Source organism: Rhamphochromis longiceps, linkage group LG9 (assembly GCF_057381845.1).
Source record: "Rhamphochromis longiceps isolate RC_006_pf linkage group LG9, R_longiceps_female_GT1.1, whole genome shotgun sequence".
Lineage (NCBI taxonomy): Eukaryota > Metazoa > Chordata > Actinopteri > Cichliformes > Cichlidae > Rhamphochromis > Rhamphochromis longiceps.
In genome coordinates, this window is record NC_140565.1 from 14,172,224 (window position 1) to 14,191,273 (window position 19,050).

Sequence of the window (19,050 nt, forward strand, 5' to 3'; positions counted from 1 at the left end):
TTGTATTTAAAATGAAAAACTTTGTTTAAAACTCAAGACTTCAAAAAAAATAAAAGCATGAAAACTTGCATAACCTACTAATGTTTTAATCAGTGCATGATCACTTGACAAGTCATTTTTAATCACCACGTCATTTATTAGCAGCTAGTACAAGTTGTCCTCTAACAGAATTGCAACGGGATGTTGTTCTTCTTCAGGCACGGCAACATAAGCAGTCATTGTAGTTGTTATCATCTGTGAAATCATTACTCTTAGGCATGGCAACACACACAACACTAATATGAGCAGTGCTATCATGATGAGACCTAGAAGGAAAAATGGCTTTGCTACAGCAGCCAGCCATGAACCGCTGAACAGCCAGTCCAGCCAGCTTTGTGCTGTAGCTGCTCCAGGTGTGTGTTCAGTGACATATTTTTGCAGAGCGGTCAAATTCTGCAAAGCTTCATAAATGTCTCCTCCAGTTTCGTATCCATCAGGGATAAAAGTGCAACATGTTTCCCCGATCAGCTTGCAAACTCCTCCTTGTGATGCTGTTAGCAGGTCTAGTGTCAGTCTGTTCTGCAGCACCATCGTTCTGATGGCCTGCTGTTCACCTGCTAAGGCGGTTCCCAGGGTCTTAGTTAAGTTGATGTGTCGTAGCAGAGCATATCGGTTGATTTCCACGTGATCCCGCACCTCGGCAACTCCAATGCCGGGGATCAAGCTCTGTAAGAATTTCACTCCTCCTCCCCAGATGCGAAACTCTCCCGGCACTCCAGTGTCCACGGTAATGCCGAAAGAATTGGGGGAGGCGATGTCCACTTCACGTCTCTGCTGCTCTTTTTTCCATGCATCTAGGAAAGTTAATTCATTTGTGCGTTTTCCTTTCTTTCTAAGATTTGTGGTTGCACTTATTTCCTTTAATAAGCTATCTTTGAGCTGTGTTAAAGCTGCGGGGCTGCACGTACCCTCCCACCCAGGACATGACGTCTTTTTAGGATTACGCCATCTCCTTGCGCTGATTTTTCCTGCACCTGGATATTTATTTTCTATCCATTGTTCGTCATTAATGAACTTTTGTGTATACTGCCCATTATTGGCAAGAGGTTTAGAGGTTTTATTCCCCATTTTTCAATTTTTATTATTTAGTGTATCTTACTTATGTATTTATTTAGTTATTTATTTTTATTTATTTATTTATACACTGGCAATACAGCTGCTATCCACCTTCGCTGGTATGAGGAATGAGAGTGGTTGTTCACACGCCCTTCTACTTTCGGACTATTTCCAAAAGCGGTGTGAACTTTACGAGGCGGAACTCGACCGTTCTCCCAAGCCACCAGCACTTCAGCGAACAGCAGTGAAAGAAAAACACAGTAGGAGCGGCTCAGTCTCTTATTGGACCGTGAAAAGTCAGCTTGCTCCGTTAGTTACAACAATACACACATACATTCACATTTATTCGCGCGATCGGAACCCTTATAATAAGGGGAGCTGCCAGTCTTTCTGTAGACGAGCTACTTATTCCCTTGACCCAGCTGGGGGGAGCTACTCAGAGCTCCAAACCTAACCCACAAGAGTGGGGAGCTTCCAGTCGACGAGCTCCAAGCTACCAGCCGACGAGCTACTTTAAACCCACAGAAGTGGGGAGCTTCCAGTCGCGACGAGCTACTTTCGCTATTTTAAATTCCCTGAATTTAAAATACGATTTTACGCAAGATTGTGTCAGTGTGTCTGTATCTACCTGGTCAGTAGTGTCGCCGGGTCTGGTCCACCTCGATCGGGCCCCACCACCGTGGGTCGCTTTCTAAGAACGTTGGCCAAGACTCGAATTTAACGCCCTTGGTCTTTGACCACACACCTAGTGTGTGGGCTGTCGACAGACGAGCAACGTGGACTGGTCACGGAGATGGGACACGATGGAGGCGCTCCGGCTCCGAAGGACCAAGAAATGTTGGGGGAAAACTCTGTAAAAAACCCAGGAGAAATAAAGACACAATGAGACAAAGTTACTTTCTTTATCAAACGTGTACACGGGTGAGCTGCTAAGAACAACTCACACCATGCACAGTGGCTTGGTAATTTTTATAGGAAAGACAGTGAGAACAGGATAAGAAAATACAAAACAAATAAAATAAACAACTCCATATGTGGCGCTAGTCTCGTCAGCAGAGAGCTGGGAGAAGGCTGTGAGAGATAAAACAATCTAAAACAATATGTCCCAAAACAGTATGTCTTTGCTGAGAAAGTCTAAAAAGATAATTCTAAACTAATCTAACCATAGACATAAGGGCATGCTTGCACATTTAAAAGAAGGTAAAGAAACATAGAAACATTTTTCCTGTAACAAAGAGATTATTCATATTTCTTTAAAACAAATTCTTAATCCAAACTTCCTCTGTGCAATACGAGCTGTCATCATAAGGAACCATTGTTAACAACATCTGACATGTGAAATGAGTGAAACTAAATCACCAGGAAAGAAAATGACATAAATGTGTCTGTCAGTGCACTAAAAGAACAATCACAAAATAAAAACTTCAGTTTCGTTAAATAAAAGCATAAAATGTTTCCTTACCAAACAAGTCCCCATTTAGTCTCACAGTTTTAGAGTGAAATGAAGCAAAATTACAATAATCGATGTAAACTAGTGGTCATCATTTGAGAAAGAAGCAAGCACTGAGATATCCACTGACTAAACCACACGATACAATCAACTGTGTCCTTCCTGCTTAAAAGCTGAAACAGGGGATATGACATGTCAATCTATTTTTAACGTCCACTCTGAACTCACATTCACAACCTAAAAGATTTTTTTAACGTCAATCCTTCAGAGCCTGCAAACTTAACCTTAGTTAAAATATTTTTTAAAAAATCCCAATATGAACGTCACTTATCATCAGGAGCAGTAGCGGTTTTTGATACGGGCGACACGGGCAGTTGCCCGGGGCAGCATCAGGGGCATCGGCAAAAAAAATATAAAAAATTGCTCGTACTCATGCTGCCCCGACATCAGCCAGCGCATATTGGGAATGGCATCGGTTTTCTATCGCCCATTTAGAATAGAATAGAATAGAATAGAATTCAACTTTATTGTCATTGCACATGCACAGGTACAGGGCAACGAAATGCAGTTTGCATCCATCCAGAAGTGCTTAGTGATATAGATATATTACAATATATATTAGCAATAATATAGATATATAAGTATATTACAGAAATGGGTCTATTATGGTATGTTATAATGTACACGGTATGAAGTATGTTGTGAATATTTTATAACTATAAGTATGTACAGGCTGTAGTGAGTACAAGCTATGTACAGGATATGGACAGGATATAAATATGAAAAACTATACAGAATATGAAATAAATAACTTTACAGGAATCTGAGATATACAGCTATACAGAAATGGGAACTATGCAAGTTGTAAACAGTTGTAGGGTTAAAAATTATCGTATGTACAGAATGATTGTTTACACAGGGCTATACAGTAGTGCAGTTAAGGTAAGTGAGGGTGTGGATAATTTCTACAGAGGCTATATAAAGTGCTAGTGGTTGTGAGTGGTGGTTCACTCCATGTTATTATTGTGTGTTTGAGGGTACAGTTGTCCATTGTGTGTGTGTGTGTGTGTATGTTCAGTCCATGAGTTAACGTGGGTCAGATGTCAGGAGGCAGAGTTCAGGAGTCTGACAGCTGTGGGGAAGAAGCTGTTCCGGTACCTGGTGGTCTTAGTCCGGAGGCTCCTGTAGCGCCTCCCAGAGGGCAGGAGGGTGAAGAGTCCATGTGATGGGTGACTGGGGTCTCTGATGATTTTCCCAGCCCTTTTCAGACACCGCTTCCTGTAGATGTCTTTTATGGCAGGAAGTGGTGCTCCGGCGATGCGCTGGGCAGTTTTCACGACCCTCTGCAACGCCTTCCGGTCCGAGGCAGAGCAGTTCCCGTACCAGACTGTTATACAGTTGGTCAGGATGCTCTCGATGGTGCAGCGATAGAAGTTCACCAGGATGTCTGAGGACAGGTGGTTCTTCCTCAGAGTCCTCAAGAAGAAGAGGCGCTGGTGAGCCTTCTTGACCAGCTTGGAGCAGTTGGTCGTCCAGGTGAGATCCTCGGAGATGTGGACTCCCAGGAACTTGAAGCTGCTCACACGCTCCACAGCCGTCCCCTTAATGTGGATGGGTGGATGTGGGTCAGCATTCCTCCTGTAGTCCACGATGAGCTCCTTGGTCTTCTCGGTGTTAAGCAGCAGGTTGTTTGTGTCGCACCACTCAGCCAGACGATCCACCTCCTCCCTGTAGGCGGCCTCATCGTTGTCACTGATGAGGCCAATCACCGTGGTGTCATCTGCAAACTTAATGATGGTGTTGGAACCATCAGCAGGTCTGCAGTCGTGGGTGAAGAGGGAGTAGAGGAAAGGGCTCATCACACAGCCTTGTGGTACACCGGTGTTCATTGTGATGGTAGATGAGCAGCAGTTATCCAGCCGGACATGTTGGGGGCGGTTGGTCAGGAAGTCCAGTAACCATTTGCAGATGAGGGAACTGATGACCAGGTCTGTCAGTTTCCTGATGAGTTGTGAGGGGTGGATTGTATTGAATGCTGAACTGAAGTCTATAAACAGCATTCTGGCGTAGGTGTTGTTGTTGTCCAGGTGTGAGAGGACAGAGTGCAGTGCGATGGAGACTGCATCCTCTGTGCTCCTGTTCTGGCGGTATGCGAATTGGTGGGGGTCCAGGGTGGGGGGGAGACAGGATTTGAAGTGTGCTAGGACCAGCTGCTCTAAGCACTTAGTGATGATGGGGGTGAGTGCTACTGGGCGGTAGTCATTGAGGCAAGATGGGTTGGAGTTTGCTGGGAGTAAGGGTGCCCTCCGTTTGCGAGGTGCGCCTGCTGCTTGCGGCTCAGGGAGGAGAGGGCGGGGCGGTGAGGGATTCTCTGGCTGGCTGGAGCAGCATCTAATAACCAACTCGCAAAATAAAACAAAATAAAAACAAACCAACAAACACGAAAACACCAGACATCATGATACAGACTTATAATTTGCACCGATGTTTTTTTCGAAATTCTGTATGCGAAAAGTGCGCCTGCTTGCTGCTGTGCTGAAGTCAAATTAAACTTCATTGTCATCTCCGCTATACAGTCCAGTATGTATAGAGACGAGACGACGAGGCTTCAGTTACAGCAGTGCAAGTAAACGAACAACAAATATAAGAAGAGTAAGAAAATAAATATACACTTTAGGACTAGGAGTGAAGGGATCAATAACAATTTAAAATGTATAATTTACAGTTTGATGATTTAAAGTCTCACACACAACCTGTCGACAGGGGAGGAGAGACCTGCTGCTTGCAAATAGAGCACATTTCATTCATAATGTTGTAAATCCAAGCCCATTATGTATTCTTGATTTGAAATCCCAGAAATAAACCTTAGACAAAGCAAATCTGTGAACTAGGGTGTAGGTCTATTAGGTTATGTTGTGGTGATCCCTGAGTTGGGGGATGGGTGTTCATACTGGAGTGCAAAATGAAAACCAATGGAAGATGAACAAGAAAAGTTCAAAGCCATCAGGTCCTCAGTTTAGAAAAAAGAGAAAAGAAGAGGAGAAACGAGGAAAAGATGCAGGTAAGCAGATGTGTCATTGGATAATGGCAGGTCATCCTGAAACAATCAGAATCATATTCAGAATACTTCATTAATCCCTAAGAAAATTATGTGGGTTACAGTTGCTCCAAGAAGAAATGGTAAAAATAGTAACAGTAACAGACTAAACTCCAAACAATACATTATGTTACAGATTTTACACATTTAAGAAATAGCACTAATATACACAGACCACTAAATTAAAAATATCAATGATAAACAGAGGGGATTATAAATAAATATCAAGAAAGTTGACAAGAATATTCCAGAGTAGAGAAGAGCGTGTGTAAAATGGCTGTAACTATAGCAGTGTTTACAGTGTGTTAGATGGAGGAGGTGTACAGGGAGATGGTCACGAGCAGGAATGATTTCTTGTATCGTTCAGTGCTGCTTTTCGATAATCTCAGTCTCTCACTGAACGTGTTCCTGTGACTAGCCAGCATGTCATGGAGTGGGTGGGAGGTGTTATCCAACATTGTCTTTATCTTGGACAACATCTGCCTCTCAGACACCACCCTAACGGAGTCCAGCTCCATCCCCACAACATTACTGGCCTTGTGGATCAGTTTATTTAGTCTGTTGTCATCTGTGACCCTCAACCTGCTGCCCCAGCATGCAACAGCATAGAGGAGCGCACTGACCACAACAGAGATAATAACATCATAACATCAACTAGTAGGGATAGTGAAGTGTCACTTGGCTATGATAGTAAACAGTAGACACTGATGTCGCTTACTGAATCTTTTGGACTGTGTTCAGCACAATATTAATTAGTCATTATCAATTGATGATCTGTCCTGTTCTCATTGTATGACAAATTATGATGGCTGTTTAGTAGCTGTTTGCATACTATGCATACTCTCTCTCTCTCTTCATATATGTGTGTGTGTGTTTCTCTGGTGAAATTCAGTATGGTTCCGACAACAGTTTTATATTAATGTACAATCCTTAATATCTTTTATGTGTGGTACGGGGTGCCAAACAGGCTAGGACCGCCACTGATCAGGAGTTATCTATTACAAGCTGTTAGGGTCATCGTAAAAATTAATATTCAAGTACTAATTAATACTAAAAAAACTGATTAGTAATAAACTCTGAAACTCTTTACCAGTTTATTTACCTTTGCAAAGAAATCAACAACAGTACAGACAGCATGACCACAGTCTGCATGCCCTCTGACACAGAGGGATTGTAAGTCTAGAATATTTACAGAGAGAAGGCATCTACCTGCCATGATCACAGAGTACATTTAGAACATTATATACAACAGAAAACTCGGCAACAATTGCTTTAAAGATTACATGGAGACACAATAAGATCATTTAGAGAATTTCATTCTGTAAAGTCAGCTTGAGACAGAGAAGAATCCTACAAATTGCATTACTCATCTATATTAAAACTTAATATAGATGATTAACATAGACTATTAGACCCATCTGAAAAATGATGTGTTGATACAGCTCTTGAATTCTCCTTAAAGATACAAGACTGAACAGTTTGTTCCTGGGAACAACAGTAAGTGAAAAACTCTGTCAAAAAATACAAATGTGTGGCCAGTAGATCAGACATATGTCATGATTCGGCTGTGTGCAGACAGGATGAGGACCCAAAATGCAGAAATCTCAACACATGGGAATAACTCAAAATGCAGCTTTATTGCTGACACACAGAAATCATACAGGACTAAAGTAAACTGGAGAATAAAACCTAAACTTCACCAAGAGGCACACAAGGAAACACACAGCATGAGGCAGAAAAACACAGGGCTTGACATGACGAGACCAAAGGGAAGCAAAACTCAATACATTCACCAAGGACACAGACTTTCAAAGTAAAGCAGGAAACGTAACACTGAGACGCGGACTTGATTAAGGGATACACATGACAGGGGAAACAGAGCAACTAAGACACACAGAGACCAAACATAAGGGAGGCACAGACAACAATAAACACTGGGTCAATGGCCCAGGACCGTGACAACATATGCAGGGAGGTTGTAGATAAGATGGGAGTAAAAACATGATCCAGGGGTGCTCGCTTTTATGTGTGGGACCATTACCATGCTGCACTATCATCAGTGTTTAAATCAAAATTACTGACCAAAGGGAATTGGTGAGATTTGGCAATATATGAAAATAGATGAGAGAATTAATTCAAGAAGTCATCGCAGGACTTAGGAGGTTGGTGGATAATAATACAACAAAATAGATTTTCATACTTAGATTTGAAGGGATGATATGAGCTCAGAGTAAATGGATGACAACTTAATTTGCACTTGTAAATCACTGATATTCCCCCACCTCAGCCTGAGCACCTCGGGGCATTCAAATATTTGTAATTGTTTTGGCAAAGATCCACAAGGGCCTCACATCCCAGAAATAACTGTTCAAACTGCAGCCTTCAGGCAGGCGCTACAAACCACTGTTTACAAAACCCACGGAGATAGTTTCCTCCCCCAGGTGTCACTCTGATGAACACTGTGAAATGACCCACTCTTACATCATTCAGGTCATAACACATATGCATATTACACCACTCAGTTTGGTACCAATACTTTGTATAGTTTCTTAATACTTTGTGTAACTTGCTCCTTGTTTTTTGTTTGTGTGCACAAACTTGGCCAAATAAAGTCTGATTCTGAATCTAACACTAATGTTAGGAAAACAGCTGAAACTGTAACAGAGTGGAAACTGCCAGGATTGTCCAAGCATCATGCTGCAGCAGTCTTACATAAGTGTAGGGTTAGATCAGTGTTCATGGATAAAATGCTTGACCTTAGAGTGAAGCAGGTCCTATTAAAAAATTTCAGTCCAGTTGAGGACCGGCATGAACTTGTCCACAAAGAAAATGTCTCCATTCCTGCAACACCATCTCTACACAAAAAGCAAAACTGTTGAACATCACTGCAGTGAATTTACTGATATTTTCAGGTGGATTTTGTCCTCCTGAAGAAACTTCAGTTGATGTGTTGTGATGTGACTCTGCTCATCTGACAGCTTTCAGTTTCTGGATTGTTGGAGAGTCTTGATCTGAACCAGCTGAAGGAAAAAAAGACAAAATAATTTTGTTTTACAACAGATGAGTTTCTTTGTGGCTTTACATGAGTGTGTCACAGAAACATTTGTCTCACCAAACAAAAACCATCAGTGTGCTCACGAGCATTATGATTAACACAGTCTTCACTATAGTGTAGACACCAACCTGGTTTCCACCTTTAATGCAACAAGATTTTAGAGTGATTAAAACAATATGTGACAGAATGAACATTTAACAGTAAATAGAACCGTTTAAGGTGAAACAAGATCCAAGAAAACCATAACTTTAACAAATAAGACCTGAACAACCACAGGTTCAGGTCTTAGTCTTGATGAAGGATGAAGTAAAATCTTAGAAGTTCATAAAACACAATTCAAGTCTCACATAAAACACACCTCTCTCTCTGCTTTCTTCTGACATATATTACAAAAAATAGAATAATGGAAAAAAAAATGCTTTTAACACTTCATTTGTTGGATCCAATCAAAAACATTTTGAAATGAAAAAAAAAATCTGCTGAGTAACGTTACCTTCAGTCAAATGAAGCTCTGCTGATGTCTGATTACCCAGATCATTAGTAGCCACACAGTAATAAACTCCTCCATCTGTTACACTGAAGCTGTAAATCTCTCCTTCAGATACTTTCACAGCTAAATTTCTGCTCTTCTTGAACCAGGTGAAGCTGCTGACTGGAGGTTTGGCTCTGCTGGAGCAGGTCAGGTTCACCCAGCTGCCTGCTGACACCAAACCTGATGGACTGATGGATGCTGAGGTGTCTTTAGGAGCATCTGGAGAAATAAATTATATCCTATAAATCATGATATGTTTGCAGGATGAAAAAACAAAGTCTGATTGTCTTACATGAAACACTGAGAGTCTCTTCTGTCTCTGCTGTCTTGGTGTCGTTTCCTTGGTTCACAGGATATCTGGCAGAGCAGCTGATCTTCTTTCCATCATGTGTGTCTGACAGAGTGATGTTCTGCTGGATTTTAGTTGTAAAGCTTCCATCTGTGTTTTCCTCTATTTTGTTGTGAGAGTCTTGTTGGAGATTCCAGGTGAGTTGAGGAGGGGAGTGTGGACAGGGAGTGAGAGCTGAGCAGGTTATAGTGACAGACTCCTTCTCCTTCAGATCACCTGGGATTGTAATATTGGGCCTCCAAGGAGAATCTGTGGTTTTGCATTAAACACAGTTTTTATACAAATAAATGAAGTCAAAATTTGGATTGTATTTGATGTTCACCAAGAGACTCATTTCATGAGCTCAGGGACACTTTTGAAAACCACTGGTACGACTAGATGCACACATTGAAGTTAAAACTTTACAATGAAAATGAAAACATGAAAACAAACATTGATGCTTCCTCTGTGTGAACTTATTTAACATGAAGTGAGACAAAGATGAAAACTGGTTTTAATCTGACTGATCAAAAGTAAAAATGTTTTTGAAAATAGTGAAAAACTGCATCCATTTGGCTTTTTATGTTTGGTATAAGAGTCCAGGTGCTAAACTGGCCTGTCTGTAGTACAGACCTGTTACACAATGAAATCAATAGTACTACATCATGAAACAGTGATCTGTTAGTCTTGTTATAACATAAACGAGAGCCTGACACACAAAAAACAATCAAAGTTCTTAGTTTTAATCTTTTGTATGATATTTTTGACCTGAACGGAAATGAACTGAGATGGTAAATGATTTGAAAAACACTTCATTTTGTTTTTATTTACATTTTACATCCTGACTTTTCTGGAAGGCTTCTGTACAGTAAAGAAATAAACTGTAAGTCGGGACAATCACTGTGACTGTAGTGTTAATTTTAGCTTCAAGAGATATTTTAGTCTGAATGTGAATTGTTGTTTTATTATGAAAGTATTAAAAATAACTCACCTCTGACTGTTATTTTAAGAGGATCACAATGAGCTGTCGCCTTGAATGGTTCACTCTCTACTCTGAAGAAGTATGTGTCTGTGTAGGTGGTGGTTAAATTAGAAAACAGAGTGGTGCAGTCTCTCTGACTCAGGTTCCCAGTAATACTCATTGGATAGATGCTAACTGCTCCACTACTGTTGTAGATCACATTGTTTGGATTTTCGCCAAATCTAGAATCATTTTTAATCCACACTCCAAAGATTTTTCTTGTGCTGATAAATGTCTGTTCTTCTTTGGGTCTGAAGCTACATGGGATTTGCAAACAAGATCCACTCAGTGCTTCCAGCTTCTTTGGTGCAGTTATGGAGAGTGCTGGTTGTTTTGTACAGTCTGCCAAAGCACCTGTAAATACATTTTATGGATTAAGTTATTTACACATTAATACTGTACTGTAGTCCCACCAAGACGTAAAGCATAATCTTTGATTAAATGATTCAATTACATTGATTTTTGTATCTGTGTGTTTATTACACAATCACAGGTTTTAACAGAGCTCATCTAGAGCTGAATTAGACATAAAGGTTACTGATTATTTCTTTTTCTTTTGTCATGATTCAGTTTTTAAATTAGACATTAAAAGTGTAGTTGATTTAATATACTTTCTTTATTTTTTCTTAAGCTGTAGGTGTTACAAGCTGTAGCTTCAGCCACTTCTTCTTCTGTTATCATTTAAATTCTTGTTTTGTAAACAAACCAAAGAGAAATTACCAATTAAAGAATTTCAATTTCAAGTTAGGACAATAACAGTTGGAAAAAGTAGCTGTAGGGTCACTTTTTCTTCCAAATAAAATTCACATTTTAAATGATTTCAATATAAGTGAACAAACGGCTCACCTGAAACAAAGAGGAGAACCGATAACATGCCGACTGTCACCATGTTCACAAACTCCTTCCCTGCATTTTAACAGACAAACACAAAGACATCTGTTTATCTAATCATTCCACACATGAAGTTTTAAAACAGCCCCGACAAAGTTGTTTCACAGAGAACTTCCCCTATTTAACGACTTTTTTTTTCTTAGCAGTGATCTCTCTGAATCTATAATCACACAGTTCATTTAAAACAACAACACAACTAAGTAAAATTTAATACATATTACATTTAAAATTACTTAATGCGTCTTTCATTTAAGTAAAATAATAAATAATTATTAGTTTTAGAGAGTAACAGTGAAATGTTTCCTTACCAAGTGAACGAGTGATTTCACAACGAAATGAAGGGGTTTTAGCACAGTTACAGTGAACCATGTAGCCTGACTGCTGTTAAAAAGTTCAGAAGGAGAACATGCTCTTTAAGAAAGTGTCCTAAGGCCAGCCTGCTTGGTTGCAAAGCTGCTACAGGCATGGCATCACATGATGCTCTGACCGAAGCAGGAAAATAGTCACTTATCTGTCCTTCCTGTTAATATCCTCTGATAAAGAAAGTCAAAGATTACAACATCGTTAAAGTCTCAAAGTACTTAAAAACCATCAAAGACAGAGACAGAGAAAAAAAATCTAACAATCAAGAACAAAACTACAAAATTATTGTTTGCTTCAACTATGAAAAAGCAAGAATTCGTTACCTCTGACTGTTATTTTAAGAGGATCACAAGCAGCTGTTGCCTTGAATGGTTCACTCTCTACTCTGAAGAAGTATGTGTCTGTGTAGGTGGTGGTTAAATTAGAAAACAGAGTGGTGCAGTCTCTCTGACTCAGGTTCCCAGTAATACTCATTGGATAGATGCTAACTGCTCCACTACTGTTGAAGATCACATTGTTTTTGATTTTGTTAATATCAGAATTGTTTTTAATCCACACTCCAAAGGTTTTTCTTGTGCTGATAAATGTCTGTTCGTCTTTGGGTCTGAAGCTACATGGGATTTGCAAACAAGATCCACTCAGTGCTTCCAGCTTCTTTGGTGCAGTTATGGAGAGGTCTGCTTCATCAGGACAATCAGTCAAAACACCTGTAAATACACTGTCATGATTAATAAATTGTTGACTCTATCTTCACTGGCCTTTCAGATTTTGTTTGTCAAAAAAATTCAGATTGTAAAATGACTCCATGTCTGTGAATGAGTGAACAAACAGCTCACCTGGAACAAAGAGGACAATCAGCAACATGCCGACTGTCACCATGTTCACACACAGGAACTTGTTGAAACCTGAATTACAAACACACATCAGATATTTAATTACTTGAATTATGGATTTTGAAGAGATTGTTCATTATTCTTTAAAACAAATTCATAATCCAAACTTCCTCTTTGCAATACGAGCTGTCATTCTTTCATAAGGAACCATTGTTAACAACTGAAATGTGAAATATAAAAAACAGTAATAATACAACAGAGTTTGTTTTTGTGAGTAAAACTAAATCACCAGGAAAGAAAATGACATAAATGTATCTGTCAGTGCACTAAAAGAAGAATCACAAAACGAAAGCTTTAGTTTCATTAAATAAAAGCATAAAATGTTTCCTTATCAAACAAGTCCCCGTTTAGTCTCACAGTTTTAGAGTGAAATGAAGCAAAATTACAATAATCGATGTAAACTAGTGGTCATCATATCAGAAAGAAGCAAGAACTGAGATATCCACTGATTAACGTCTGCATACTAAACTCATTTGTGTCCTTCCTGCTTCTAACCTGCTAAAAGAGGAAGTGGATTAGTATTATTTCTTAAACCTGTAACACCAAGTGTGTCATATTTGAAATGAGATTTTGTGAGTTGTGAGACTTCTTCATCATCAAAGCGATTTTTTTTTCTGTAATTAAGTTGCCCAAAACAACAATGTAGCAAATATGATACAAATTAAAACTCATGTTTGCAAATGAATATAGATTTATTTTTAATTAACTCCATTAAAAAAATGCATTTTTGGCAGTTGTTTCATGTTTCAGGCTTTACAGGTTTAACACTGTAAACTCACACTTGGAGATTTTGTCAGGGTCCTGGGTCTCCTGACCCAGCGTTTTAGTTCTTTGTGATTTTTGTATTATTGTACTTGGTGTGAGTTATTCTATGGTTTCTAGTTGCGATCCCTTGCCCTTCATGTTTCTCTGTGTCCCCTCTGTTCTGTGTAAGTCTATGTCTGCTTGTTTGAGTTCCCCTCTGTGTCTCTCGGTTCTTGAGTCCTCTGCCTTATGGTTTATGTCTCTGTGTTTCTTAGTTGCTGTCTCCACTGTGTCAAGTTCGCGTCTCTGTGTGATCCTTCCTGTTTTACTTTGAAGGTCCGTGTCTTATGTGAATGTGTCCTGCTTTGCTTGTCTCGTCAGTTCTAATTTCCCCCAGCTGTGCTCTCCTTCTGTGTCTCATTCTCCTCGTTACTTCCCAGTGTATTTAGACCCTGTGTTTCTCTGAGTCAGTGTTGCGTCGTACCCTCAACAAGCTGTGTGTGTTTTGCCTCCGTGTTGCCAGTGTTTTGTTTCCAGTTCCAGTTCAGTGTTTTGTTTCCAGTTCCAGTTCAGTGTTTTGTTTCCAGTTCAGTGTTTTCTGCTTCAGTGTTTTAGTCCACCAGCGTTTTTGTTTGTCTTTTGATGCCTTTAGTTTGTAAGAGGGTTTCCAGCAATAAAACTGCGCTTTAAGTTGAACTTCTGTGTCTGAGTCCTGCATTTTGGATCCACCACTCCTGCTTGCCCGCCTGCCACACAGCCAACCATGACAGAACGACGCAACCATCAAATGGATCCTGCGGACTCACGGTCTCAGTATCTCACGCAGTTGTGGAATTACTGCCAGTGTCACCTGTGTCTCCAGTAGCTCAGCTCCCAGTGTCACCTGCCCCGCAGCCTCCCTCAGCTCGGTTAGCCGCCCCGCAGCCTCCCTCAGCTCGGTTCCCAGAGCCTCCAGTGCCACCAGTGTCACCCTCAGCTCGGTTTCCAGAGCCTCCAGTGTCACCCTCAGCTCGGTTTCCAGAGCCTCCAGTGTCACCCTCAGTTCGGTTTCCAGAGCCTCCAGTGTCACCCTCAGTTCGGTTTCCAGAGCCTCCAGTGTCACCCTCAGTTCGGTTTCCAGAGCCTCCAGTGTCACCCTCAGTTCGGTTTCCAGAGCCTCCAGTGTCCCTTTCAGTTCGGTTTCCAGAGCCTCCAGTGCCACCCGTAGCTCAGGCCCCCGTAGCTCCAGTGCCCCCTGTAGCGCAGGCCCCAGTAGCTCCAGTACCCCCGCTACCCGTAGCTCTGGCTCCAGTAATAGCGGTCTCACACATTCACTTTTTGCAGGGAGAGAATTTAAGGTCCAGTCAGGGAGTTTCTCGCGCTTTAGCTGCTTCAGGCACCGCTCTGCACTCCAGGGCTTCCCCAGAGGCTAGGTCTCAGTCCCCAGCTGATTCTGAACCCCTGAAGATTAAGCAGCCCTCAGAGAACAACTCCATGTCAGTGCTGTCTGAGCAGGGCCAGTGCTCAGCACAGTACCCATTGCCTTCGTGTCTGCCAGAGGACTCCATGCCTGCTGGCTTTGTGATGGCTTCTGCTGGAGGGTCCAAGGGGCCCGTCAAGCCTTCATCTCGTGTCTCCACTGGAGGGTCCGAGGGACCGCTCCGGCCTTCGTCCCATGTCTCCGCTGGAGGGTCCGAGGGACCGCTCCGGCCTTCGTCTAGTGTCTCCGCTGGAGGGTCCAAGGGACCGCTCCGGCCTTCGTCTAGTGTCTCCGTTGGAGGGTCCGAGGAGCCTGTCCAGCTTCTTGCCTCATCAGCTGGGGGGCCCGAGGAGCCCGTCCAGCCGCCTGCTGCAGCTTCATCATCCTCGCCTCCTGCAGCTTTATCATCTTCGCCTGCTGCAGCTTCATCATCTTCGCCTGCTGCAGCTTCATCATCTTCGCCTGGCCCGGCCTCCGTGCCTTCAGCCTCGCCTGGCCCGGCCTCGTTTGGGTCTGGAGCTAAACGGCTGTTTTCTAGACCGCTGGCTAGGCCACTGGCCGGGCGCCATCGCCGTCGTGGGCGGCCCCCGGACCCTCTTCGCCTGAGTGGCCGCCGTTGCCCTCCGCACGGCCGGCCCCCAGACCGCCTGAGTGGCCGCCGTTGCCCTCCGCACGGCCGGCCCCCGGACCGCCTTCGCCTGAGTGGCCGCCGTTGCCCTCCGCACGGCCGACCCCCGGACCCTCTTCGCCTGAGTGGCCGCCGTTGCCTTCCGCACGGCCGGCCCCCGGACTGCCACCGCCTGAGTGACCGCCGTTGCCTTCCGCACGGCCGGCCCCCCGGACCAGCGCTGTCGTTGTCGCCGTTGCCTTCCGCACGGCCGCCCCCCGAACTGTGTCCACGTCGCCGCCGTTGCCGTCCGCACAGTCGGCCCCCTGAACTGTTTGGACTCCTGTGCTGTCGGCCCCCTGGCCGGCCCCCTGAACTCTTCTGTTTTGGACTCGTGTTTTGTTTTGGGGCTTTCTTGTGCTTCTGTGTTTTTGTTTCGTGACCCTGAATCCTACCTTAGTTATACTGCAGTGGATGTAGGCTGCTGGAGGGATTCCCATGATGCACTGAGTCTTTCTTCTTCAGTCACCTTTCTTACTCACTGTGTGTTAATAGACCTCACTGCACTGAATCATACTTGTTATTAATCTCAGGCTCTCTTCCACAGCATGTCTTTTGTCTTGTCTTTCTTCTCTCACCTCAACTGGTCGTGGCAGATAGATCCAGTAACCATCACGGTGGCAGACATCCAAGCAAGGGTCTCTAGCATAAAGAGTTGGACAGCACCAGACCCCGACATGGTTCACGACTACTGGCTGAAGAAGCTGACTGCACTCCATGGGTCAATACATGAGCAGGGCACAGAAAGGGATTGGCAAGAATACCAGAGGCGCAAAGCACCAGCTACTGGTAGACAGAACAGTCAGCCGAGACTGCAAGACCAGGCTGACCAACCTGTGCACTGCCTGGATTGATTACAAGAAGGCCTATGACTCAATGCCCCACAGCTGGATCCTGGAATGCCTAGAACTATATGAGATCAACAGGACCCTAAGAGCCTTCATCGGGAACTCAATGGGGATGTGGCGTACAACACTAAAGGCCAACTCCAAGCCCATAGCACAAGTCACCATCAAGTGCGGGATCTACCAAGGAGTGATCAGGTACCCTGCTGGGGTAATAGGCTGGCCAAAGGAGGAGATAGAAGCCACTGACATCAAGACAAGAAAGCTCCTTACCATGCATGGAGGGTTTCACCCCAAGTCCAGCACCCTGAGGCTGTACGCTAAGCGGAAGGAAGGGGGCCGGGGACTGGTGAGTGTCAGCACCACAGTCCAGGATGAGACAACGAACATCCAAGAATACATTCGGAAGATGGCCCCAACTGACCGAGTGCTCAGTGAATACCTCAGACAGCAGAAACCCAAGAAAGAGGAGGGAGATGAGGAACTATCATGGAAGGACAGGCCCCTGCACGGTATGTACCACCGGCAGATAGAGGAGGTGGCTGATATCCAGAAATCCTACCAGTGGCTGAACAAAGCTGGACTGAAAGACAGCACAGAGGCACTAATCATGGCAGCACAAGAACAAGCTCTGAGTACAAGATCCATAGAGGCTGGGGCCTATCACACCAGACAAGACCACAGGCTGTGTAAAGATGCCCCTGAGCCAATCCAGCACATAACAAGATGCAAGATGCTTCTTCAGTAGGCGTGGACCATGTCAGCTCTTCATCTAACTCTTCATACTGGAAGAGTATGAAGAGATATCACAGTGAATATCTGCCACTGTGATGGTTACTGGACCCTGTTCGGGGAGGTCGCTGTGGTCTGCCCTCAGATCCACTAGCCAGTCCTTCTCCCATATGCTCTTCCAGTATTGCTCCGTCTCCAGCCTTGGTGGTGCTGTTCTCTTATTGTTCCTATTCTTCTTATTGTGGTTTATTCTCCTGCCTTCTATCTCTCTGGTGTACCTCCTCAAGCGGCTGGCCAAGGCTGTGAGTGTCTTGGCAGTTTCCAAGGCCTCATGTATGGATAGCTTCCTGTACTTCTTAGGCACCTTCCTCATCGCGCCTTTCTGCAACTCCAATAATTGGCTGACCTCCCTCCGTGCTACCTTGATCTTAGCCTCTAGCCTCTTCTCCATGGAGGGTACTGCTTGTTACTGTCGGTAATCGTGGCTTAATTCATCATTTTATATATATATATACACATACACACACACACACACACACGTATGTATATGATGAATTAAGCACTTGATAATGCCTTACTGATAACCTAATAATGCTTTACAGTCTGACATTATTATAAAATACTACCAATACAACTAATATTTGCAAATTAATTACATACACAACCAAATAGTAAAACGAAGCAAGTGTTAGACTTGAAAAGAGAAGTTGCTGTTTGTCAGACATAAAGCAGTAACAAAAGACTTTGACTTGTGGTAGTCAGATGAATCAGTGACAACAAATTTAACCCTGACTATGAGTGGTCAGCTGACCAGTAAAAGGTCAGTAAAGTTGTAATTAATTCCAAATGTGCATAACATTTTAAAGAATACATATCACTCAGTATGAATATCACACTATATCTTGTAAACTTTAGGTGCACAGGTATTGTGAAGCTTTAAGACCTACCATAGAACCAAGTCCGCCAGAGCTTATATTATATTTTTACATGCTGTGGAGCCATTTTTTGGAGCATTTCAAGTTGCTATACATCAATACAACCATTATAGCCCAAATTTTAATAATATGTCTGCATTAAGTGCATAGTAATTACATAAATTGCAAAAAAGTGCAATAAACTACAAAAAAATTTAAAATAGTTTGTTTTTTTAACATATATTTCTAGTTAGAGAAATTTAAGAGGCTTATCCCTCAAAACTGTAAATATAAAAAAGTTGCACAAACTAGTTTCCCACAAAAGGAAATTTTGAGTGTTTTCATAGTTTTATTTTTGAGATAAACCAATTTTCATATAGTACAGGAAAAACGAAAAAATATATTATAGTGCAAATTTGCAAAATAACAGCATATGCATCAAAATAAGCTATTTCCAGCTGTGCAATATGAGTCCTAAGCATCCCAGAAACGACACAGAAAGTCATAAGTCAAACATAACTTTTAAAAACACAAGTATAAGCTCATGAGGCCACGATGGTAAAAAAAAAAAAAAACTACATTTCCGCAAAATGGCGTCACTTCCGGTTTCGGGCAGGTCATGCAGTCATGTGATAGTTCGCGCTGATGGACGTAGGAAGTGTTACAAACAGCTGATCGGATCGGCAAAGCGTGTTTCTGGAATATTATGTTTTTGTTGCTACAAGCGCTTTTTATGCAGTTTTTGCAAAGCTATATGTGGAAGGAAACTGACCGAGGACAAGCTGATGGCATAAGATGTAAGTACAACTCCTCCGGTTTCATATGCAAAAAAAAAAAAAAAAAAATGATTGCGCTAGCTCACGTGGTTGCAGTGCTACCGGGATTTAAAAATAGTTAGCAAAATGGAGCGTGTCCACTCCTACCGGTTCTAAAGGGTTAAGACAAAGGATCTCTAAAAGAATGA

At 42.6% G+C, this 19,050-nt stretch overlaps 1 protein-coding gene across 2 annotated transcripts; it reads right to left on the minus strand.

Moving 5' to 3' along the window:
• Nucleotides 1–8,042: 8,042 nt before the first annotated feature.
• On the minus strand, nucleotides 8,043–12,717 carry LOC146662013 (myelin-associated glycoprotein-like). Of its 2 annotated transcripts, XM_085418403.1 has the most exons (7): nucleotides 11,778–12,081; nucleotides 11,425–11,484; nucleotides 10,549–10,932; nucleotides 9,522–9,827; nucleotides 9,191–9,448; nucleotides 8,755–8,836; nucleotides 8,043–8,662 (listed from the first exon to the last, which is right to left on the minus strand). In XM_085418403.1, exons 1-7 carry the CDS (start codon nucleotides 11,836–11,838, stop codon nucleotides 8,581–8,583), a joined length of 1,233 nt encoding a protein of 410 aa, XP_085274529.1. In that variant the 5' UTR covers nucleotides 11,839–12,081; the 3' UTR covers nucleotides 8,043–8,580. The 2 variants fall into 2 exon arrangements, with proteins under 2 accessions (XP_085274529.1, XP_085274530.1); XM_085418404.1 differs by lacking the exons at nucleotides 11,425–11,484; nucleotides 11,778–12,081 and adding an exon at nucleotides 12,669–12,717.
• Nucleotides 12,718–19,050: the final 6,333 nt, after the last annotated feature.